This window comes from Microtus oregoni, unplaced genomic scaffold, assembly GCF_018167655.1.
Source record: "Microtus oregoni isolate MIOR12 unplaced genomic scaffold, Mior012 000033F_ref0000390, whole genome shotgun sequence".
Taxonomy (NCBI): Eukaryota; Metazoa; Chordata; class Mammalia; order Rodentia; family Cricetidae; genus Microtus; species Microtus oregoni.
In genome coordinates this window covers 12000915-12025316 of record NW_024543092.1, presented here as the reverse complement: position 1 = coordinate 12025316, position 24402 = coordinate 12000915, and the positions used below count along the sequence as shown (strand labels likewise).

The window sequence follows — 24402 nt, the reverse complement described above, 5'->3', positions numbered from 1 at the left end:
ACAGTCATGCAAAAACACATGCATAAATAAATAAGCAACAAAATATAAATCTTAAGAAGAGAACAAAACATTAATTTTAGTAGACGAGAGACATAAAAGTACAGCGTGATGGGCGTGTCTACTAAAGACGGTGCAATTCATCAGCTTCAGAAACAAGACTCTAGAGCTGGGACTGTAACCCACACATAGGACCCTAGCCCAGCATGCCCAGAGCTCTGAGTGTGATTACCAGGACAGACACACATGAACACATGCAACACACACGTGTGCATGCGTGCAGATACACACACACACACACACACACACACACACACACTCACAGACTTCATTTGGATCCACTATAACGTTGGACTTCATGGGTTGCTCACATGTGCTGTCCAATACAAGTGCTTTCTTTCTTTTGCAATACGTGGCCGTTCAGTATAAGACAAAAATGCACTAATTTCATCTAAAGACGGTGTATTGAGAAATAGTGGTTTCAGGCTTTTGAAACTCAGGTAGAGACTCAGTACATGGGACACATCTATTTTAGACCTTCTTTTGATAAACTACTTCTCAGCTACCCTAGAGTTTCCACAATCTGCCAGGCTTGGGAAAATGGCAACGAAGGCATAGACTTAAGATTAACCTTGGTTTTAATAGATCAAAACAATCACGAGGACTCTGAGGCACCCAGGTGACTACTGCAATGTTGATTTCCTCTGACCTCCACCCATTGCCTTGCTAGACCACTGCACCTTCCAAACATCCCTGTCCCTCCTAGAGGGACCTCAGTGTCACAGTCTTCTCTCACTGCTGATGTCACCTCATTCATATTTGACGTCTCCCTGGCACTCTTTGTTCTTCAGAGTCCTGCTGTCCCTTCTCCCCTGTTGTCTACAAATTTGGACTTAACAGTACTTAGAGGAAGTAGAATTTCTCTCCTTTTGAATACAGTTCTGCAGGTCAACTTTGATTGCTGTCTTGGAAATGTCTGCTTCCTTTAAACCTCCAAAGATAATATAGGGTGAGTTATCTAAGGGCCATATCAGGGTAATTTTGAGAGTCATGCATCCTTTAAGCATCCAAGATACTATAGGATGCGTTATATAGGGCTATAGCAGGGTAATTTTGAGAATCATATTATTAAGAACCAGTGATCTGGGAGAAGTTTAAATAGTTTTATTCTGTCTACCTTTAGGTTTTCTTTTCCTCTGTTGGAAGCTTGTCATCTCTGTAGCCTAGGTAACTGACTATAGCTTCTCCAAGACCCTTCACTGAGCATCCCAGGAGTGATGCACTGCAAGAACACAGGGTCGTGGTGACCCGCACCCTAGAATTGCTAACAGAGCATGCATATTAACTCCAAGCACCAGCAGCACCTCCCCATCCATCATTATTAGTATGAAAATGCACACTGTACATGAAGTGTCATAGTTAGGGTTTCTATTGTTGTGACAAAACACCATGACCAGAAAGCAAGTTGGGGTGGAAGGGGGTTATTCGACTTACACTTCCACAGCCCTGTTCATCACTGAGGGAAGTCAGGACTGGAACTCACACAGGGCAAGAACCTGGAGGCAGAAGCTGATGTAGAGACCATGAGGGGGTGATGCTTACTGCTTTGCTTCCCCTTGGTTTGCTCAGCCTGCTTTCTTATAGAACCCAGGACCACCAGCCCAGGGATGGAACCACCCGCAATGGCTGGGCCCTGCCGCATTGATCACTAAATGAGAAAATGCCTTAGAAGCTATATCTTACAGAATCATTTTCTCAGTGAGGGTTCCCTCTTTCAGATTCCTCTAGTTTTTGGGTCAAGTTGACATTAGACTAGCCAGAACATGAAGCAAAATCATTGTCAAAGGATTTCATGGAGAAAACTAAAATTGGATATTATCATTTTAGGTATATATCTTATTATTATTCAATCTCTGAGAGTTTCATACATGTGTTCAGTGCATTTTGATCATATCTACTACACCTAGCCTCCAGCCCTCCCAGGCCCTCCTTTTATGTCCCCTTCTCAACATCATGCCCTCCTTTCAGATCCCACTGAGTCTGGTCAGTGCTATCCATGTGAATAAGGCCACCCACTGGAGCATGGACAACTTAACACAGTTCACTTCTATAAAACAAACAAGCAGATTAGCCCTATGCCAGCAGCCACCAACTGCCAAAGCTTCTCAGCCATGGAAGGGGAGGGTCTTTGTATGCCCCTCCCTGATCTGTGCTGTGTTTTGACTGACTTGGTCTTGTGAGTGTATGAGTGCTGACAACTCTGATGAGCCCAACAGACACTGCTTCCTACAGGACTTTCTCATCTCTTTTGATCTTTCTGCTTTGCATCCTGCACTATTCCCCGAAGTACGTGTGTTCGTGAGTGCCTGAGCATGTATATGCATCCATGTGCATGCATGTGTGTGCACGAGTGTGCATGTGTGTATGTATATGTGTGTGCGTGTGTGCATACATGTGTATATGCATACTTGTATGCATGTATGCACGTGTGTGCATGTATGTGCATACATGTGTGCATGAGTGTGTGTGTGCATGCATGTGTGTGTGTGTATGTGTAGAGGAGGCAGAGATATAGATGTCCCAGTTAGAACTATTCAGGACTGAGCACTCCACAGCTTCTCATCATCTGAAATCTGAGCGCCTAAAATTGCGCATGATAGCTAAGTGTTCTGAATCAGAAAGACATCGTGTAACTTCTCTTGCAGTCGGGGCCATCAACATGACTGGACTTGCTGTCCTTCACTGTTACCAAGGACAGTGCCTCCTGTCGCCACAGTGAGGAGACATAGCTGATACAATGATGTAAACAAGCCAGACACCAAGGCTTAGGTAACTTATTAATGATCTGACGAGGGTAAGGACACGGAGAACGTTTAATTCAGTACAGTTCTGCATACACCTCCAAGGCTAGATTTCCCTTCTCGGCTCTCTCTGTTCTCTCTTCAATGTATGCAGGTTAGTTCCACAAATTCTGGGACGAAGCTGCCCACATGAAAAACCAACGCCAGCACACTATCTAAATCTATTCTTGGCATCTGGAACAGTCTTTCATTATAGAATTTCTATTTCTAAATTCCAACTGAACAGTGGTGGGAAAGCCCACTGTGCTTTTTTATGCTTTAAAAAGAATTGATAGAAGTGCTTCGATTGCTCCTTGCTTCCCAGCACTCTGTCAAAATTATCTCTTGTTAGCTCTTACAAGGAGCCACGAGAGCAGTGGTTGTCAGCTTGTGGGCTGAGACCCCCACGGGGGTCACACATCAGATCTCAAGCACATTAGACATTTGCATTACGATTCATAACAGTAGCAAAATTACAGTTATGAAGTAGCAACAAAAATAATTTTATGGTTGTGGGTCAGCACAGCATGAGGAATTTACTGTGTTAAAGGCTAGCAGGGTTAGGAAGACTGAAAGCTACTGTTTGGACACTTGTCTCAATGTATCAGCTTGATTGGTGCACCAGGCCTCTCTCTCTCCAGCTGGGATCTCCACAGGTGCAGGCTCGGTGCTGTTTATAAGCTTGAAGCACGATTAATAAAAACTCAGAGACAGATACTGGGGTTCAACCTGAAGACCAGAAAAGCAAAGCGGGCAGCCACTGGCTCTTACCTCGACCTCAGTCTAAAAATTGCAATCCTGCTTCCAGGAAACCTCTGAATGAGACTGAGAGCTGTCTCCTCCTATTGTATAATCTTCTCTAGTTCTGGGATTAAGGGCGTGCACCACTACTTCCCAGTTTCTATGGCAAACTAGTGTGACTGCTAGGATTAAAGGTGTGTGTCAGTGCTGCCTGGTCTGTAAGGCTGGCCAGTGTGGTTGTTTTACTTTTCTGATCTTCACACAAGCTTTATTTATTAAAAAAAAATGAATACATTAGCTGGTGATGTGTGTTTAAATGTTTCACCCTTGTGGTTGAGATTTGACTTCTTAGGACATCTGATGTTTGGGGGCATTTGGCATCTTTGCCACATTGGGCTCACTGACAGGCTTTGGGAAGAGTTCTGACGCTATTTTGCTATAGCAAATGGATTATGGAAAGAACTGTGCTCAGAGAGTTAGATTGTCCTGAGAGTCAGAATGGAGCTAGCCACTCATTCCTCTAGGTATTGAACAAACACGAGTTACACGTGCCCTTTCTATTAAAAAATTGGTCATTTAGTGAAGCTCCAAGTATTTACCGTGTATTAAAATATTAGTGGATATATACCTTGATGGGATTCAGCGTGATTTTCTATAATTTATTATATATACATATTTGACGTGTGTGCCCATCAATCCTCCCTCCCTGCCCCTCCCCCTTGCTCAGGCCTCTTTCCCAACTTCTAGGTATCTCTAGCCACTTGTCTAGTTCTGTGCCTGTCGTTTCATGCCGTCTGTATCATCACAAGCCAGCAACCCAAAGAGGAGTCCATCTCTCTTTTCTCATGGGCATCAGGCACTGTGGACAGCTGCTGGCTATGCCTCTCCTGAGAACTGCCTTAACCATGCAGAACTGACAGTCCCAAGGAGCCAAACCACCCTGTTCTTTACTGGAGAATGTTCAGAGAAGGAGACAGTGAAGCCAGGGCCTTCACTACACCCCTGACTGGCCAAGTCCACTGAGATATAAGTGTTTTTCTCTCTGGTTGTTTCTTGTGTCTTCCAGATATCACGTCTATTATGAGTTAGAATCAATTCACTTGCATGTACCAAACACCCCCTAGACCACCAGCCCGAAGACTGGCTTTTCATGAATACTTGATCCGAAAGCCTGCTGTAACTGGCGTGAACTCCCAGCCTGCTGTAGAGAAAACAGAAATATTCTTGTGATCTTTATGAGAGAGGGAGCAAGGAGTAGATTAAGTGACGTCAGCCCGGTGTGTAGGGAAGAGAACGAGTCTGAGAACTGGGCCACTAACAGGAGCGGAGCGGGCAGAAGGAATTGTGTGTATGTCTCTGGGAAGGTGGTGGGGATGAGGGGGAGGACGAGCATGGCTCAAAACTGCATGAAGAGGAGGAGACACCTGGAGGCTAGACTAATTATAGAGGAGTCTATGCAGTCTGAACAAATAATACAGGCCTTTTATTTTTTTTTTAAGTTTATTATTTATTAGTTATGTATACAGTGTCCTGCCTACGGGCCAGTAGAGGGCACCAGATCTCATTATAGATGGTTGTGAGCCACCATGTGGTTGCTGGGAGTTGAACTCAAGATCTCTGGAAGAGCAATCAGTGTTCTTAACCTCTGAGCCACCTCTCCAGCCCCAGATTTTTATTTTTTAACAATTGGGTCTCTAACAAATGATCATAATATAATGCATGAAAATACTTTAGATGAACAATAAAGAGAATCAGTCTATAAGTGCAATGCAATCGCAGTTCAAAACATATCATCCCCAAGGCTGGACCTGGTGGCCTGCACCTATAATGGGGCAGAGGACCGCACATTCAAAGCCGTTCTAGGCTATACATGGAGACTAAATCTTAAAAATAAACTTTTTTTTAAAACTTTAGACCCAAAGAATTAAAAATAAACTTAAATACTGCAGCAGTATGTTTTATATGGCTTGATAAGACATATTGCAAATATAAGATCGTGTCTCCAAAGAACAGAGGCTCTAGTGGGGTGCAGTGGTGAGGCACATAACCCCAGAATTTGGGGAACAGAAGCAGGAGAATCAGAGGTTCAAGGACATTCTCTTACATAACAAATTGGAGGCCTGGTCTATGTAAGATCCTGTTTCAAAGGAAGGAAACAAACAATTCTCTCAAAGACGGGAAAAGATGGGTAAAGTTGAAAAATATATCCTAACGCTTAGAGCATTCTCACCCTTCCTAACACTGAGACCCTTTAATATAATCCCTTATGTTGTGGTGACCCCCCACCATGAAATGTTTTCTTTGCTGCTTCATAACTGTGATTTTTGTTACAAATTGTAATGCAAATATCTGACATGCAGGATATCTGATTTGTGATCCCCCTCCCCCCAAAAAAGGGGTCACGACCCACAGGTTGGGAACTGGTGATGTAGACTTTACAAAGTTCTAAGAATGGGAAGGGCCACTCCCAGGAACAGTGCTACCTTACCAGATGTGTGGCTTATGTTTATACATACATACATACATACTGCAAAGCCATCTAGAGAGAGAAGGAGAGGGAGGAAGGGAAGGAAGGAGCGGGAAAAAAAAGGAGGAGGTGATACTTTGATTTGTACCTACATTGGAAACAAAAAAAAAACAGCATGAGAAATTAAGATGGATTATAGTAGATCTAAATAAGAAGTTAGAATTAAAAACAAACCAAAAGCAAAACATAACAAAAACTCCTATGATGATGCTGACCTAACTACCTGCATTGAAGAGGTTTTTCTTAATTTTTGATCCATCATATGCAAATAGTTCATAAAATTAAATAAAATAATAATATTATATTGCTATAAAATTTCGTAATACTTATTCTCCATGTCTCTTTCTCATTATAAACCTCTCTTTTGAAAACACACCATTTCATTAAGTATTCTTCAAGAGAATTTTTTTTTGGTTTTGTGAGAAAGGGTGTCTCTTTGAAACAGCCATAGCTGCCCTGGAACTAGCAGTGTAGACCAGGCTGGCCTTGAACTCAGAGATCCACCTGCCTCTAAAGGTGTGTGCCTCTACCGCCTGGAAGGAGAATTCTTTTGTTTGTTTTGATGCGGGGGCGGGGGCACCCAGAGCTTCCTGCACTCCAAGCCTGAGTTCTGCACTGAGCTACTATATTCCTTGCTCAACATCCCTCTTGAAGATGGTGTGCCATATCATAATCACGACGCAGTAGGCAAAGCTTTCTCAAACAAAACAAAATCAGTAACTATTAAGGACAAATATTGTTCTGGAATCAAAACTTCTGTTTTAGTCAGGTATGGTGGCCCACGCCTTTAATCCCATCAAAGGCAGGAGGATTTCCTTGAGTTCAAAGTAAGCTAAGGTCATTGCGTAGTGAGTTCCAGGACACCAAAGGTTACAGGCACACTGGGACTCGGACACTGTCTCAAACAAAACAAGCTGGGCAGTGGTGGCGCACACCTTTCAATCCCAGTACTTGGGAGGCAGAGACAGGGGGCTCTTTGTGAGGTTGAGGACACCCTGGTCCACAAAGGGAACCAGGACAGCCAGGGTTGTAACACAGGGAAACCCTGCCTCAGAAACAAAAACAAAAACACCAAAATCAAATAAAAAAAACCCATGGGTTATCAAAAGACATCACCAGGGAAAACAGTGGAGAAGCAGACAGTCCCCATAAGTAAGACCTGTACTATACAGAACCACAAGAAACAGGCAGCCAGCATCCAGAATGTTTGAGTAAGGCATGAGGATAAAGAAACACTCCAGGGGAGATCAAACAGAGAGGTAGCCGGCAACCACAGAGGAGGGTTTGCTCTTAAGGGGCAGCAGGAAATTGCAAAATAAAACGCCACAGGCTTCTACTAGGAACCCAGGAGGAAGCTTTAAGCTAACATGACTAAAATGATTTACGGAGCAGTTGGCAGTGAGGTGATAGCAAGGCTGAAAGTGGGCCGCTCTCTCCCGGAGCCAGCTTCAATCTCAGTCCACACACAGAACGGCCTCTCCACAGAAGTGGTGGGGCAGACGTGTTTATGTGTCCACAGTGTGGGTGAGAAGCCTGGAGCTAACCACGGGGACGTCACAGGGGCCTTGCCAAGTTCTGGAAAGTTGGCAGCATGGAGGTACACAGTTTGTGAAGAGGACCCCCCCCCACTTCCTGTTTAGGACTATGTAATATTATCAGTGTAACAAATAGTTAGGGAAGAGAGGTGGTTTTTCTCTCGTTATTTTGTCTTTTAGCATCATTGAGGGTCCTCTCTGAGGAGGTAACTGTGCTGACTGTGATGTCTGTGGAAGAGGTGTGGACTAAGGCCCGCACAGCCGTTCGAATCAGCCATGCTACTTCCCTGGGCCACGGCCGCCTTGCCTGCAGTGCCTGCTTTTATAACATGCTGTTCGATTTAAGATCCCCACATCTCTAAAAAGCTAACTAGAAGACAGATGGATTGGACAAATAGTTGTCTGACATGGAACTGAGGACACACCATGGAGTTTGCCTTGCATGCCCAGGGCCCTGGGTCCAATCCCAGCACTAAATAAACAGGGCATTGTTGCTGTGTGTCTGCATCTCAGCCCTGAAAAAGTAGAGGCAGGAAGACCCCAGTTAAAGTCTTCCTCAGCTATAAAGAGAGTTTCAGGATAGCCTGCAGCACAAGAAAAGCCGACTCAAAAACAAAAACAGGGTTGGGTGTGGTGTTACACACCTTTAATCCTAACTCTAGGGAGGGAGCTATCTGCATTCTAGACCAGCCTGGGCCTCCACAGTGAGTCTTAGGCCATCCAAGTCTACATAGTGAGACTTTATCTCAAAAACAAGCCAAAGCAGAATTAAGGGACAGATAAAGGGCCAGTCATTTCACAATTGTTTTCCTTTTAAGGCCAAGGCTGGGAGGCAGAATAGAGAAGGTGACATTCAGTGGTTACTTTAAATTCTCTCCTTGCTTTAGGATTAATGCAGCGAGAGCTCTTTTATCTTGTGTATTGTTAGGCAGTGTGGGGATTGGTGTTATAGCTCAGTTCTGGGACTGCCGACAGAAGGCTTGCTCTCTGGGGTGACAGGGAACTTCAGCAAGGTGACTACTCCAATTTGGGTTCTTAATCGAGTGTTTTGTGGGCCAGCAAGGAAGCCTATTTCAAAAGGAGAACATTTTTCAGTTGTTTAAAAATATATAATATGATGGGGATACAAGAGGCTTTGTTGGGGCATGCTTTGAGGCAGTCAGCATCAGACAGCATTTGAAACCTTGGGAACTCTGGAGACTTCCAGTGGCCTCGACGTTAGTCCCAAGGAACTTCTTGTTTTAGAATTAGGAACAGAAGGAAGAGAACGAGCCTGTTGAGAACAGAAATGCTCATTCATTTGTTCAAATAGGATTTAAGTTACTAACGTCCCCAGCAGCATTCAGCTCCACAGTGGCGTCTTGAAAGTCTGGTTTCAGTGGGCGTCCGATGGTGGCAGACCCTGGAGTCCTCAGTCAAGAGTGTGATTCCACAGTCTTCCCCACAGGCCCTGATGGACGAGGTGCAGATGCTCCAGGATGAGATCAATGGGCTCCAGGCGTCCCTGGCAGAGGAGCTGGAAGCCACATCCCGGGAGTCGGACCCTGTAGAGCAGCTAGCCCTGCAGTCCACACTCACCGTCTTGGCCGAGCGCATGTCCACCATCAAGATGAAAGCGGCTGGCAAGAGGCAGCTTCTGGAGGTAACTAGGACCCTGGAGCTGCTGCAGCTCCTGCATCTGAATCAGGCTTTAGGATGTTAGCAGTTGTTCTGGGTGCTGATGCGAACGACATGGGTTTTGTTTCTGTTCTCTTTTTTGATGTCTATTTTTTAAAAGCTTTTACACACACATACACACACATTTTGTCTGTTGAACATTTTTGCCCCCATACCTTCTTATTCTCACCTTTTCTTATTCCCATTGGTCCTCCTTGTCCCCCTAAAAAGTTTTGCTTCTACATTCACTTCATATATATGTGGATTGTGTGTGTGTGTGTGTATATATATATATATATATATACATATACATATACATAATTTGTAAACCATGGGAACCACATGTGATAGAAAGCATATTTACTTCATGTAATTACCTTTGGTCGTGTCTATTTTCTTTTCTTTTTCTTTTTCTTTTTTTTTTTTTGGTTTTTTGAGACAGGGTTTCTCTGTGAAGTTTGGAACCTGTCCTGGCACTAGCTCTTGTACACCAGGCTGGCCTCAAATTCACAGAGATCCGCCTGCCTCTGCCTCCCGAGTGCTGGGATTAAAGGCATGTGCCACCACTGCCTGGCTTCATGTCTATTTTCTTACAAATGATGTCATTATATTCTTCTTTATGGCTGTAAGAAATTTAATTGTGCACACAAACATGAATGTACATACACACACACACACATACACACACACACACACACACACACACACACACACACACACGCTCCTCATAACATTTTCCTTACCCAGACTCTGTTGTTGGACACCTCGGTTGCCCCCATAGTTTGGCTATTGCGAGTGTTGAATAGACACTCGAGTGGGCGTGTCTCGTGACGTCCCTGGCCTAAGAAGCTGGTATTGTGTCTGCATCAGCGTCCCACACGCAGAGCACACTCAGGGTGTCTACGGATGTGCTTCAGACAGGAGACACTGAGAATGTAGCAGGCTGGTACCTGGTGAACTACAGCCCCGTGGACAGGAATTATGGTTTTGAGTAACAGTTTGCTGTGATCCAATAAGAGCCTGAGATGAAGGTTAGAGCTGACACCATGAAGCACAAACCTGTCTGTTCACTGTCATCCAGGCAAGCATATTTACTCATGAAAATACCTTTGCACTTCTGTCACCTGTGTTACTTGTTTAAATCTCATTTGGTAGGCAGATTGTGGCAACAATAATATATATATATATATATATATATATATATATATATATACTAAGAATCAGCTGTTATTTTCTTTATATATATTCTCATAACTATTGGCTTTTGACTTCTAGTATCTCAGGATCATAAGGTCCCCATTACATTTCTTATACAAACTAGGTATTATCTTTTTTTTTAATCACTGAGCCATCTCTCCAGCCCCAGCCCTGAACTTCTTTTTTAAAAAAAAAAAATTATTGATATTTATTGAGCTCTACATTTTTCTCTGCTCCCCTCTCTGCCTCTCCCCCTTGAAACCTCCCCCAAAGTCCCCATGCTCCCAATTTACTCAGGAGATCTTGTCTCTCTTAGTGTCCACATTGTTGTCTTAGTTCTCTGGGTTTGTGGTTTGTAGGCTGGCTTTCTTTGCTTTATGTCTAAAATCCACCTATGAGTGAGTACATGTGATAATTGTCTTTCTGTGTCTAGGTTACCTCACTCAAAATAATGTTTTCTAGCTCCATCCATTTTCCTGCAAAATTCAAGCTGTCATTTTTTTCTGCTGTGTAGTACTCCATTGTGTACTAATCAAAGAATTAATTTTTTATTAATTCTTTGATCAAGGTGCATGTAAGTTATTTTTTTTTGAGACAGGGGAACTCACTCTGTAGATCAGGCTGGCCTTGAACTCCCAAGAGATCTGCCTGCCTCTGCCTCCAGAGTGCTGGGATTAAAAGCATGTACCACCACACCTGGCTATATGACCTTATTTACTATTGATTAAAACACACACACACACACACACACACACACACACACACACACACACATATATATATATATATATATATATATATATATATATATATATAAACATATCTTCAGCTCCATAGCTGAAGATGCAGGTTCTTTCTCAATTGACTGGCCATAAGATCAGTCAGATCATGTATCTATTCCTTATTCTACAGAAACTTAAAATGTGTTTTCCCTGCTTCTTAGTCTCCATGTTAAGATTTCTAATTAAAATACAATTGTTATAGGGGCTAGAGAGAGAACTCAGTGCTTAAGAGTCCTGGCTATTCTTCCAGAGGCCTTGGGTTCAGTTCCCAGCACTTAGTGGCTCACAACCAGAATGCCCTCTTCTGGCCTCTGTGGGTATTGCATGCCTATGGTAGATACACGTATCGGGAAAACACTTTTACCCACAAAATTAAAGTAAATTCATCTTTAATATAATAACAGCAATTGCCAATGATAGAATATTTTAGATGAGGTATCTGGGATACTTGGCATCACCTTCTCAGTTCCATCGTACTATCTCGATGCTATGAAACGCTTGTGTGGAGTTTCATCATGAGATTGGTCTGGATGTTTCCACATGGATATTTCCAAGAATTGAGAAAACTTGAGAGTTAGCCTAAGACTTTGGATTTCTGGTTTATTCCAACACAAGTACCACTGCACCTTCCCACAGGATCCGCTGCCTAAAGTGCTCTCGTTTATGTGGGACAGATGTCCCTAGTCAGCTGCCATCTCAGCCATGCTCTCCCGTCCCAGAAACGGAGGTTAAATGTCTGTTGCCATGGACCAGCTGCTTCGTGTCCCTGTCTGGTTCTAATCTGTGGCTGACTTCCATCATTCCCACCACTGCCAGCCCCTCCAGGATCTTTCAACTCTGGGGCACATCCATTTACTGGGGGAAGAGTATGGGGTGCGTGTGGGGATCTTCACATACTAATGTAGAGACATAGAAATCCTGATTTAGACTTCTGAGACGTGGCCTGAGTCTAGGTATCTGTGTTGTCTCCCAGCTGTGTGTGCGCATAGCCAGGTCTTGGGGCCGTTGCTCTGCTGTATGGGGTCTTCAAGCTCTCTCTGCTCGAGGCTCCCTCCAAGTTACCTTCTTCCTAATTCCGCAGGAGAAGCTAAATGACCAGCTGGAAGAGCAGAGACAGGAGCAGGCCCTGCAGAGGTACCGCTGTGAGGCGGATGAACTGGACCACTGGCTGCTGAACACGAAGGCCACCCTGGATGTTGCACTTGGTACATCCCAGGAGCCCATGGACATGGATGCTCAGCTGGTAGACTGCCAGGTACAAAAAGCCTGTAGTACAGTGGTTCTCAACCTGTGGGCCGTGACCCCTTCGGGGGTGGCATATCAGAATCCCGCATATCAGATATTTACGTTACAATTTATAGCAATAGCAAAATTGCAGTTATGAGGTAACAACAAGAAAATTTTACGATTGGGGTTCACCATAACATGAGGAACTGTATTAAAGGCTCACAGCATTAGGAAGGTTGAAAAACACTGCTTTAGAAAGAAATGAGCCTACATCATGAAGGACATTTAAAAAATATACAGAAAACACTGATAAGACCTTGGTGTAGATAAATGAGTTTCCATAAGCTAGAGACTTTTTATATTTACAGGGTCAAAAAGTGACGTATCACTAAAGCATAAATGAAATTCAAACCTGGAATTGGTTCTCGAAAAACATTGTCAGTGGTACTTAGTCATTGAAAAAAAAATGGGAAACTGGAGAGACGGCTCAGTAGTTAAGAGTGATTGCTACTCTCCCACAAGACCCATGTTCAGTTTCTAGCAGACACAACATGGACTCCCTGCCTGTAACTCCAGCTCCAAGGGCACCAGTGTGGCTAGCCTCCAGGGGCTCCAATGTGGCCAGCCCCCTGGGGGTCCATGCAGCTAGCCTCCATGGGGATCTGCATTCATGTACACATATACTCATTTTCATAATGAAAAATAGTAAAAATAAAATCTTTTTTGAAGAAAACTTCAGCAGAGTAGCTTACGTATCAGTAACAGGGAGTCTCATAAAGATTATAAAGGTTAAAAGATGTTTTATAAAGGTGATTTTTTGTTTGTTTGTTTGTTTTTGGCTTGGTTTGAGCTTTGGTTTGGTGCTGGGAATGAAACCTAGGCACTTTATTACCGAATCACATCCCCCAGCTTCTTAAAACTGATGCCAATCTCAGGTCAGTAGTTTTTCTCTTTCTCCTTCTTTCTTTCCTCCTTCCCGCCCTCCCTCCCTTCCTTCCTTTTTTCCTTCATTCCTTTTCTTTCTCCTTCCCTATTTCCCTCCCTCCCTCTTTTTTTTCTTCCCTTCTTCCTTTCTTTCTTTTTCCTCAAGAAGTAACAGTATTTAAACTTAGGGCCTCATGTGTGCTAGGCCATGTCCCCACCACCAGGCTACAGTGCTAGCGGACAGGCAGAGGTTTCTTTCTTATTGTGTATTATGGATGCTTGTGTGGGCTTCTTGCTACTGTAACAAGGACCATGAGATAAAAGACTTAAAAAGAAGCAAGTATTTTTCCGAACTGTTGAGAGGATTCATTCATGCATTCCAGCATTGGTTTAGACAGCACAGTGTATCATGGGGCACATGGTAGAGGCCCGTCCATATCATTGCTTGGAACAAAAGAGGATGGTAAAGATAAACATTGTAATCCACTTAAACAAAGCATCTAAAATCCCCACAAGACTTCACTTCCCAAAGACTTCTGTCACCTTGGAACCGCACCAAGCTGAGGACCGAGCTCTTAACATGCCAGCCTGTACGGGACATTCCAGGTCTAATACAGCAGGAAACAGTGAACTTGCATGGTGTCCATCATCAAGCTGCATGATTATTAACATGTTACCCTTCACATGTGCGTGAAATATGCTTGAAATCTTTTATCTAAGGGATCAGGGGGGATGGCTCAGCAATTAAGGGGATGGGAATTCAATTCCAAGGACACATATAATGGCTCCCTCCCATCTGTAATTCTAGTCTCGGGATATGGTGCCCTCTTCTGGCCTTGTTGGGCACTGCATGCAACCGGTGCACAGACATACATGGAGTCAAAAACCATACACTAAAACAATGAAATAAAAAATAAAATTGTAAATAGATGATTCCAGAAAACCCTGCCCCAAACAGCATGGCTAAATATCAGTGAGCACAATTTCATATTTCACTTATGTGGCATCAAAAGAGATCTGCCAACAGCATTAGCTAATTTAGCCTATGTATTAGAATCCCGCAGTGGTCTTTCTTATTCATATTTTGAGGCTTATGGTATTGATCCTTATCACTTAAATCATGCGATGCCTTCAGACTCCTCTCTGTTATCAGCAGCATTGTTCTCTGGCTTGCTGGAGACTGAAGGACTAGACGGAAACGGTTTTCTATTAATCCTAGCCTCTTTTCTACCATCAGAAGTTGAGGCATGCATCTGTTTTAAACATTTCCTATTAGGGTTAACACTCAAACTAAACCTGTGTGATATTGTTGTTGCCACCCCTACTTTTAGATGTATCTGTCTTCAAAGTGATTCACAAACCTGTCTGACAAACAGCTCAGATTATCTATAAAGGAGCAAAGTGGGTTTCCATCGTGTATAAGGAATTAGAAGCACATGGCATTGAAACTAAGCGAGCTAATCAAACTGCTTTTCCAAATCTATGTTTATTTTCAAGTCTTTTAAAAATATAGACAGTAATGCAGTTAAAATGATAATGATAGAGAAAATCTCAAGAATTAAAAATCTAGAATTAAACCATTTGCTTCACAATTCTGACTGTCTGTCACATGAGATTGGAGTTACATGTTGGGGAGAGTGGTACACAGCTTTAATCCCAGTATCTGGGAGACAGTACAGGAGGATCCCTAGGAGCTGAACACCAGCCTGGTCTACATGGAGAGTTCCAGGCGATCCAGGGTTACTTGCTGAGACCCTGTCTCAGGAGGAAAAAAGAAAAAGAAGAAGAAAAATTGGAGCCACAGGATGACTTTTGTGGTCTTGGAAACTTTGCTAATGTGAGGCCTTCTTTCCCCATGATAGAAAGGACCATGTAGACTTATACTATCTGGTTGAATTCATTATTGTATTAATTAATAACTAATTATTATTATTAAATAATACATAATTGTTAATTATGCTTTTTCTAACCTTCTCTTTTATATTCTTTTTCTTTTCTTTTCTTATGTGGTCCTTGCACTTACTAGGTAGCCAAGCATGACCTTGAACTCTGTACTCTCCTGACTCCACACTCTGACCTGCCCTGGCACACCCACACCTATTTAATTCCACGATACCATCCAAACCCGGGGACTCATGCAGGCTAGCATCCCTTGACTTCTTTGATTTTCAAAAGAAAATAAAAATAAACATTTCCTTGGGCCTCAAAAGGTATTATGAACCCTCAGCATGATGCCGGACCTACCTGCCCAGAAATATATCCAGTTCTCAGAAATAATCCTTCAGACGTCATCCTTCAATCCCATCTTAGTGAGAGTGTTGCTCTTCCATTGGTTTTACTTTTTTAGTATGAAATATTATTCTTAGGAGTTGATGGAATGGCAATGATCTTAATTTCCTAGAGCGAATTAAAATATAAAATCAAAGCTATGTCATATTTTTAAAAAGAAGGTAAGGGGGGTGACCAGAAAGAGGGTACTGACACAAAGGTATTGGGAGTTCTTAGGGAGCCTGGTCTTCAAAATCAGTGCGTTGAAAAAAAATTTCTTTTTAGATTGACAAAGAAGAAATTGATTGTGTGATAATTTTACTGATATTAGTACTCTAATACTAGGATAACAGGATTAATAAAGGTCTAACATTCAGCCAGTGGTGCTTTCTTTGTGCTTGTTGGCTATACCATGTGTATTTTCCAATGTATTTTTAATTATAAAGTATCTAACTTTTGTTTAAAGGTAAGAAGTACAGGTAAGTCCCGCCCCCCCCCCCAAAGGTGCATACCCTAATCTTTAAAGTTGAAAAGCCATGGATACCTGCTTGTGTGATGACTACGGAAGGCTGTGTTTGGAAACTGTCTCCAGGAGCCCGCAAGGTGTGAGAACCCTGCCCTTGTCCTCTCGTTCCAGAACATGCTGGTGGAAATAGAACAGAAAGTGGTGGCCCTGTCGCAGCTGTCCGTGCACAATGAGAACCTCTTGTTGGAGGGCAAGGCTCGTACGAAGGACGAGGCTGAGCAGCTGGCAGGGAAACTGAGGCTGCTCAAAGGGAGTCTCTTGGAGCTGCAGAGGGCCCTGCACGACAGACAGCTCAGCATGCAGGTGAGTGTTGCGGCACACTCCCCACGCGTTTCTCCACCAGTGAAACTGTAGGAGGCTGAAGCACACACATGTATGCACTTGGCTTCGCCTAACATGTCAGTATGTCTGTCTGTTTGTACTCCTCCTTTGGTCTGCGTTTCTGGTGATGCTGTTAGCATTGATTGACCACAGAGATCTGGGGTGCAGTTCTACTGAGACAAATTTGCTTTTCTTTTGGATTCCTCTTGCAGTCCACTCTCGAGATATATTCTAGATATCTTCATACTGTTTCATGTGGTTCCTGCATTCAAATCTTCCCTTACGCCAGGTGAACGAATCTTTCCACTGTGACTTCTGATGAACAATTTTCTTTTACATTGCTGGAGTTTTCTGGGCATTGTTTACCTGGCCTACCTCTCTTTTTTTTTTTTTTTCTTTTTTGGTTTTTCGAGACAGGGTTTCTCTGTAGCTTTGGTGCCTGTCCTGGAACTAGCTCTTGTAGACCAGGCTGGCCTCGAACTCCCAGAGATCCGCCTGCCTCTGCCTCCCAAGTGCTGGGATAAAAGGCATGCGCCACCACCGCCCGGCTCCTGGCCTAACTCTTAACTTGGTTTTGATTTCAGCTTCTTTATGTCTTACATTTTAGGCTTTTTTTTCTGATACAGATCATCTGACTATAGTCATTGGTTGTAGACAATGGTCTTATGCTAACCCCACTCCTACCCCCAAGATGGTTTCTCTGTCTAACAGTGCTGGTTGGCCTAGAACTCTCTTTATAGACCAGGCTGACCTCAAACTCACAGAGATCTACCTGCCTCTGACTCCCAAGTGCTAGGATTAAAGCCATGTGCCACCACCTCCTCGCTTTGCCTTGCACTTTTAAAGGGCACCCATTTAAATTGTTGTGATAGGTGACTTACATCAACTTTTATTTCTAGAACATTTGTCCCGTCCTCCCTCTATCTCTCTTCCCCTCTCTTTTAATAGGGTCTTGCTCTGTAGCTGGAACTCTCCTTGAAGAAGTGAACAGGGTATATGTGCGTGCGTGTGTGTGTGTGTGTGTGTGTGTGTGTGTGTGTGAATATTCCAGCCAAAGGGGAAGCTACTGTGAAGACTGCCAGAGAGGATCAACCTGGTCTGCCCAAAGCTAGTGCGGCTAGAGTGGAGTAACAGGGACAAATAGAATTAAACTCTCTCTTAAATGGCTTAGTTTGCTGTAGCAAAATCTCTCCTGAGTAGTTCACAAACAGAAAACACACTGTTGGAGAATCTGGTCTCGGGAAGATGCCAGCTGCTTCAGTGTCCAGTGAGGGATATTGCTCTGGCTTGTAGATGCCATTTCTCCCTGTGTCCTATGGGAGGGAGAGGCTAGCTGGCTCTGTGGGGTTCCCTTTATAACAAAGATAACCGCCATGGCAGTCACCTCCCAAGGTCCTGGCATTTAGTGTCACAGTAGGGATCAGGTGTCAGCGCCAAGGAAGGACCTGGGACAGCATCACAAGTGTCCTAGAGACTTTGACCCGAACTGTTAGAGAAGTGAACAGCCACTGTTGGGGAACAGAGGGGTGACATGCTAAGTCCCTCCCCACAGTGGGCTGGGATAGAAGCTGAAGGACAAAGAGGAGGCAAACCTGGCAGAGGGCAAAGGGCACAGGGCACAGGGGCATGGGGAGCCCTTCCATTCTCTTCTTTCTTTCTTCTGTCTTTCTATTCTTCCTCTGGTCCCCTACCCTAGGATCAAATGTCCTGTGGATCTCAGCATCCACTGAGCCCCTGAGTCACACTCTTAACCCCTGTTTCTCAATGCTGTTGTATATGTGTGGAGTATAATGCTTTTTTGCCCAATATTTTATTTTGTTGTTATACAAAGTGAACTGCCATGGATATCAGTGCAGACCCAATCTCTCCCTTTCTCCCAGACAGACATGAAGGAATGTAGACTTAAGGACGTGTGAAAATATTTCTTGAATTACAAGATGACTGTCTTCATAATAGGCTTACGTCATTTTACACAATGTCACCCACGGAAGTAGCATAGAGTTCATCCCAAATAAATAGCAAACTGCAGGGCTGGAGAGATGGCTCAGTGGTTAAGAGCACTGACTTTTCTTCCAGAGGACCCAGGTTCAGTTCCCAGCACCCACATGGCAGTTCACAGCTGTCTGTAACTCCAGTTCCAGGCCGACCTAATACCCTCATTATAGACACACATGCAGGCAAAACATCAATGAACATAAATAAAAAAATAGTAAATTTCCTTATGAAGAAGCAGTTCATCTCTGGTCTAGCATTTCCCAAGTCTCTCTGCTCTTCCAGGGAACATTCCAGAAAAGTGGCAGACTGGTCCTACTTTTCCAAGACAAACCTCCCAGGCAGCCCCACTCAGTGAGTCACACCCCCACACTTCCTCCTACCGAGGCAGAAGGGAAAGCCTTTCTCAGACCCCAGGGAAGCAATTTCCAGGCTTGCATTCTCCTGTCCGTACTGCCTCACCCCATGGGGAAAGAGCAGAAATCTGAACTAGATTCTTAGTCACTTTTGCTTGCTGAGGGTCAAGTCTTGGCTTTTAAAATGACCGAGTCAGAAAAGTCTATTAACTAAAACCCAAATATAAATACACAGAAAACACACACTAAGACGCAGTTTTTGGTGCTGTCTTTTTTTTTTTCCTTTCTTCTTTCTTCATCTGAAACTGTGGGCTTGCTCAGCCAGACGGATGAGTTCTTAGAATCTGCAAGTCCATCTGTGTGTGTAAAAGGTGGTGAGGCTCACGTCCCAGCTGTCATTTCTCACAAGCACAGGCTTTCTCTGGCGATTTGGAACATGCACTGGCCGTCCATGGAGAATAACCCAAGTAGAAGTGTGAGTGGGTTCTGTGGCCTGAGAGGCGTCTCCACGGGGATCTTCCAGATGGGTTCTGGGAAACAGACCTTGGCTGAATTCAATAGCAGAGAGGATGTGGCCTAGATCCCAGGAGGGAAGATAAAAAAAGGTCATGGCCGCCAAGACCAGTATTTTACAGCTGGAACATCTGTGACTGGGGACCTCAGTCTGGTGTGCTGACTCCTTGGGATGTCACTGTGTGTCTCATATTGTCAATCTGCAAGGTTTCTAAGTTGCTGTTTCTCCCTTCCCTAGGGAGCCAGGGTCTCCGGGAGCTCATTCTGCAATGGTGGACTCCTCAATTGCCTGTGCCTGAAGCCTACTCACCTAAATTTATAGCCATTTATCACTGGGAGAAATTCCTGGGAAGGAGGGTCATTTTGTGAACGAGGCGTGATGCGTCACCCACTCCAAACACATTGCTTGCAAGAGACAAATAGCATGCAAACAACATCTTTTAGGCCAAAGCACACTCATGCTGCTCTATCTGATCCAACATCTCTAGTTGGGAAGCTGGATCCTGCTAAGGGAAGGAAAATGCATGCTCAGTACATAGGCACTCACATGGGGCTCCCGAACATTCCTTCTACATTTGATGGCTTGCTTCATTAGACAACAGTAACACCAAAGGGACAAAGAGACAAGATATAGGCGTGTAGTCTCTGTCGTTCCTCTATTGCCTTCAATGAAACACCAGGACCAGAAGCCACTTGGGGATGAAAGGACTTATTCACAAATCAAGAGTCCTAGGGGATTCATAGGTGGAGCCTGAAGCCCCACTCTTCTTTCTTTCTTTATACTTTCTTTTACAAATGTTTTCTATTTTTAATTTTTATAGCTTTTTACAACTTCACTTAATCTTTGAAGCTTTTATACATATACACAGTGTACAATAGTTCTTGATCATGCTCACTTTTTACTCAGCTCCTCAGCTGCCTTAGGACCCCCAAAACATCTCCCTCCCAGCTCGAAGCATCTCTCTCCCAACTCCATGTCCTCTTTTCTTTTTGTCCTTTCTTTATATTTTAACCCACTGTATTGAGCTAGTGCTGCCTTCTTATGCAATGCACTCTGCCATCGGAGGTGGGGGTGGGCTAAGACTTCCTGCCTCCTGAAATGCTCAGAGGATTGTTCTGGTGGTTGACCACTTCCTGCAGCTCTTGAAAGACCAGTTGAAGAGGCTAGGCTGGGGAAGAGGGCAGAGGATGTTCGGCCATGTTAGAAGCTCTTGCTGCGTGTTGCTAAACGTTACAGTTCTAGATGCATGACAGAAAGAACATTAAGGATGAAAGATTTTTGTTCATGTTTTCAGAGGTTTGACTCCATGACCTCATGCTAGCATTAGTGTCAAGGCAAGGACATGATGGCCTGTGGGCTTGGCAAAGTCAAGCTTCTCAACTCTGGCAAGCCAAAAAAAAAAAAAAAAAAAAAAAAAAAAAAAAAGCCCCAGAGAGATGTACCCTTCAAATGCCACCAATGTCACTCTTCCCATAACTGGACTGCTTTTTGGTTGGTTCCACTACTTCCTAGTTGTCTTTTTAGATTTTGAATCCATGGGTAGATTAAAACCATGGATTAGGTTGGAGCCCTCATGACCTACAGACACATGGAGAAGTATGCCTTACTATTCTCCTGTGGACCCTCGCCCCAGCCAAGCCAATAGTCATGATTAGTCATCACGCTTTGCTCTTCCTGAATGCTAGGGTGTAAACTCAGCTGTGGACTTCCTGATTCTCAAAGGCATTGATCTCTTTGGTTGACAATCATCTAGAAAACTCACTGGGAAGCAAGTACTTGCTATTGTACCTATTGTGGATACCGTGTGACATGGGCAGATGGTGGCACGGGGAAGCTTTTAGAGAAAGGACAGCAAATGTTGACTTGTAATGATTATCTGGGTGACATTTTACCTTTGTGTGACTTAAAACAGTTCATAAGAGGGGTGTTTTATGTTTTATGTGGAAAAAAATTGGAAAAATATTTGATGACTACATTGGGAAAAAATGGGCTTCCCTGTAAATGCTCCTGGGCACAATCTGTCTATTCTTCTTGTCCCTAAAACTGTCACAGCTAAAAACACAACTTAGATGTGTTTCGTGGTACCATCTTTTAAAAATATATGGTGTCATGTCCAGATGGTGGTGGTTTGAAGTCATACAAACCACACCAGAGGAGTCCTCGCCCCACTGAGGTGAGGTTTTCCTGTGGGTGGTTTGACCCTTGATTCTTATCCTATTTCATTCAAAGCAGGGAGCCACACAAGAGAAAGAAGAGAACGATGCTGACCTCACAGCTACTCAGAGCCCTGGAGTACAGGAATGGCTGGCCCAAGCCCGTACCACACGAACCCATCAGCGGCAAAGCAGCCTCCAGCAACAGAAAGTAAAGCATCTCCTACCTTCCTCTAGACGGCAGCTCTGCCGTGGGAAGAACTTGAGTGGGTTGTTCCTAAAGTCAAGGCTTTGTGGATGTCGTCTTGTTTTGTTTTCATTTCTGGGAGTGGAAACCAGGCCAGGCCTTGGGTGACATCCCCAGCCTCGTCACAGCTATTCATGGCCGACTTTGCCTTACTTCCGATGAAACCAGGCATAACCAGCCTATTTGCTGTGCTTCTCCATAGCTAATGACTAGTCATCGGGAAGCCATAAGATTCAGCTGTAACCCGCCTCCTCGGGGACACTTTGCTTTCTGATTTGACCTTGTTTACATCTATTCTTTGATAGTTATGAAGTCCCAGGAAGGCCTCTGAGAATGGGCAAAGCTCTGGAGTGCATGTTTTTAAGACATAAAATGTGTTTTATTTACTTGTGAGTAGATGCCTCTCGAGATCAGATCATAAATGGTTATGATACAAATGATTTCTGTTGATTCATTTGTTTGGAGACACTAACTTCGTGTAAAAGTCACACTTAAGTATTTCTCCTGTCTAGAACTCAAACTTAAGCAAATTTACTGTGAATAAGTAAAAGGTCAAGTCACATCCCCTGATAATGCAGCTAATAAAGTTGAAGACTTTCATGTCTTCTGGAGTCTCTGTCCTGCCTAGCTCAAGGCAGCATTGACTTTGAAAGAAAGGAACATCTTTGACCACACGGGGGCACCATTGTCCAGCAAAAATTTTCTGTTCCTAATGCTCCCCCCCCCCCCCCCAGGAGAATTTGCCTAGGCTGTGTCTTTTACCCTGTGCTCAGACTCACAGTTGTTCAAGCTCTTGACGTTCTGTATCTAGAGAGCAGTGGCGGTGACGGTAGACAGTCCTCTCAGGTGACAGCCGTGTTTGCGTTTGTGCAGGAGTTCGAGCAGGAGCTAGCTGAGCAGAAGAGCCTCCTCCGCTCAGTCGCTAGCCGTGGAGAGGAGATTCTGACCCAGAGTTCTGCCGTGGACAGCTCAGAAGGCCTTGGGTATGCTTTGAAAGTCTGCAGGTTTCTTTCCCTGTCGTGTTTCCCTGTCATTTGAAAAACTGAACCTCTCACTGTGGCCACTTTTGCCAATCTTCCACACAAGGTACTCCCGCTTCACTTTGTGATATTAGACACACCCACACTGCCAGGCATTTGTCGTGTGGATAGAAAAGGGGCTAATAATAATGATTCAAGAGTTTGCCTTCCTGGAGGTGTAGCACACCTATCCCAGGAACACCCATTTTCTGAGTCAAATGGGAAACGTGATATCAAATTGGATCTATAGTATTTCCAACTGGTGACTGTACCTAACCGCAGACCATTTTCCTCTCAAGGACTCACCTAGAACATCCTTTTTAAAAAAAATCAATATATGAACAGATTAAGTGGTATGGCCCCTTAACAAATCTCTCCCTGTAATTTCTACATGTAAAATTTTGGAACCTGGGGACCTGGTTTGGAGTGGACATTTTGAAAGTCTTCCAAGAGACAAAATAGTAGAGAAGAAAAAGTGGAGTGTCCACAGGTAGAAAGTTGAAGGAACTGCAGCCATGGGACATACCTGTCTTCTGAGCCACTCCCCTTGGGACCTTGGCTTGCTTCTTAATAGAGTTAGAATAATAAGCAGCAATCAGCATTGCAAAACGTTTTGATAATGATACAAAGAAAAGCTCCCTTTAAAATCTGAAGCAGGACAGGGTTTGTATTAAGGCCTTTAAGATGCATCAGCCTTAAAGCCCTGGACAAGGGGACACTTCTCCAGGCTGCTAGAGCGGGGTATCTCTTCACTCCTCTACCACTCCCAGGGCCTCTGAGGTGCTCACACATCCCCCACAGTTTCTCGCGTTCTTTCCCTTCTCTGTCTTACATAGAAAATTGTCTGTGCTGTCTGCTTGGCAGACAATTGGTTCCACAAAAGAGCTGTGGGAATCTTGTGCAACTTTTTTGTGGTTATAAAAAAAAATGTTGCTGCTGTTTCCCGCCTCCTCCCCTTCTCCTTGGCCTCCAGCATTGGGCGGAACCCAAATGGCAGATAAACATCTACAAGTTAGGTCTCCAAATATTATTCTCATGCAAAAAGAAATTTGTCCTGCAAGGCTAGCTTTCTGTGGAAGATTCACTTAAAAAATACAACTCACACATTTTTTACTGGTTATTTAAATTCCTCAGAGAAACTAGCCCTCAGTGCAATGGAGTCCAGTTCACAGGCTCTGGTCAATCTCAAGTTATTTCAAAGGCTACAAAGGAAAACCAACCGAGAATTCGTTGACACGAGAGAATATTTTCCCATGAGAAATGAAAAGACCACATTCTAATTGAAGTCTAATTGCTCTGTTTTTATGTATGTCACTCAGGAAATAGAAGAATCTGGACGGTAACCGCCCCCTTGGTTTGATACTGAATTTTCTTGCAAGCCTAATGAATGGAGATGGGTACACTGTAACAAACACAGAAAAAATACCATAAGGAATCTTACTTTCATAGGAGCTTTAAAACTTTCCATTTGAAAGTGTTTTTCTTAAAAGTTTCATACAATTATAGGTACTTTTTTCCAATATTGATTTTTACGGTCGGTGTATGTCAACACATAGATTATTAACCCCACATAGTGAAGG

At 43.7% G+C, this 24402-nt stretch overlaps 1 protein-coding gene across 4 annotated transcripts in view; it reads left to right on the top strand.

Annotated features, from left to right (window-relative positions):
• The window catches only part of Syne1 (spectrin repeat containing nuclear envelope protein 1), a 461524-nt gene that overhangs the window by 315367 nt on the left and 121755 nt on the right, over positions 1-24402 (top strand). For 2 of the 4 annotated variants that reach the window (XM_041680030.1, XM_041680033.1), the window contains 5 exons: positions 9076-9282; positions 12357-12530; positions 16332-16523; positions 21633-21767; positions 22677-22786. In XM_041680030.1, the coding sequence (XP_041535964.1) occupies positions 9076-9282; positions 12357-12530; positions 16332-16523; positions 21633-21767; positions 22677-22786 (818 nt within the window). The remainder of the gene's footprint in view (positions 1-9075; positions 9283-12356; positions 12531-16331; positions 16524-21632; positions 21768-22676; positions 22787-24402) is intronic. The other 2 variants (XM_041680032.1, XM_041680029.1) reach the window with 2 other exon arrangements.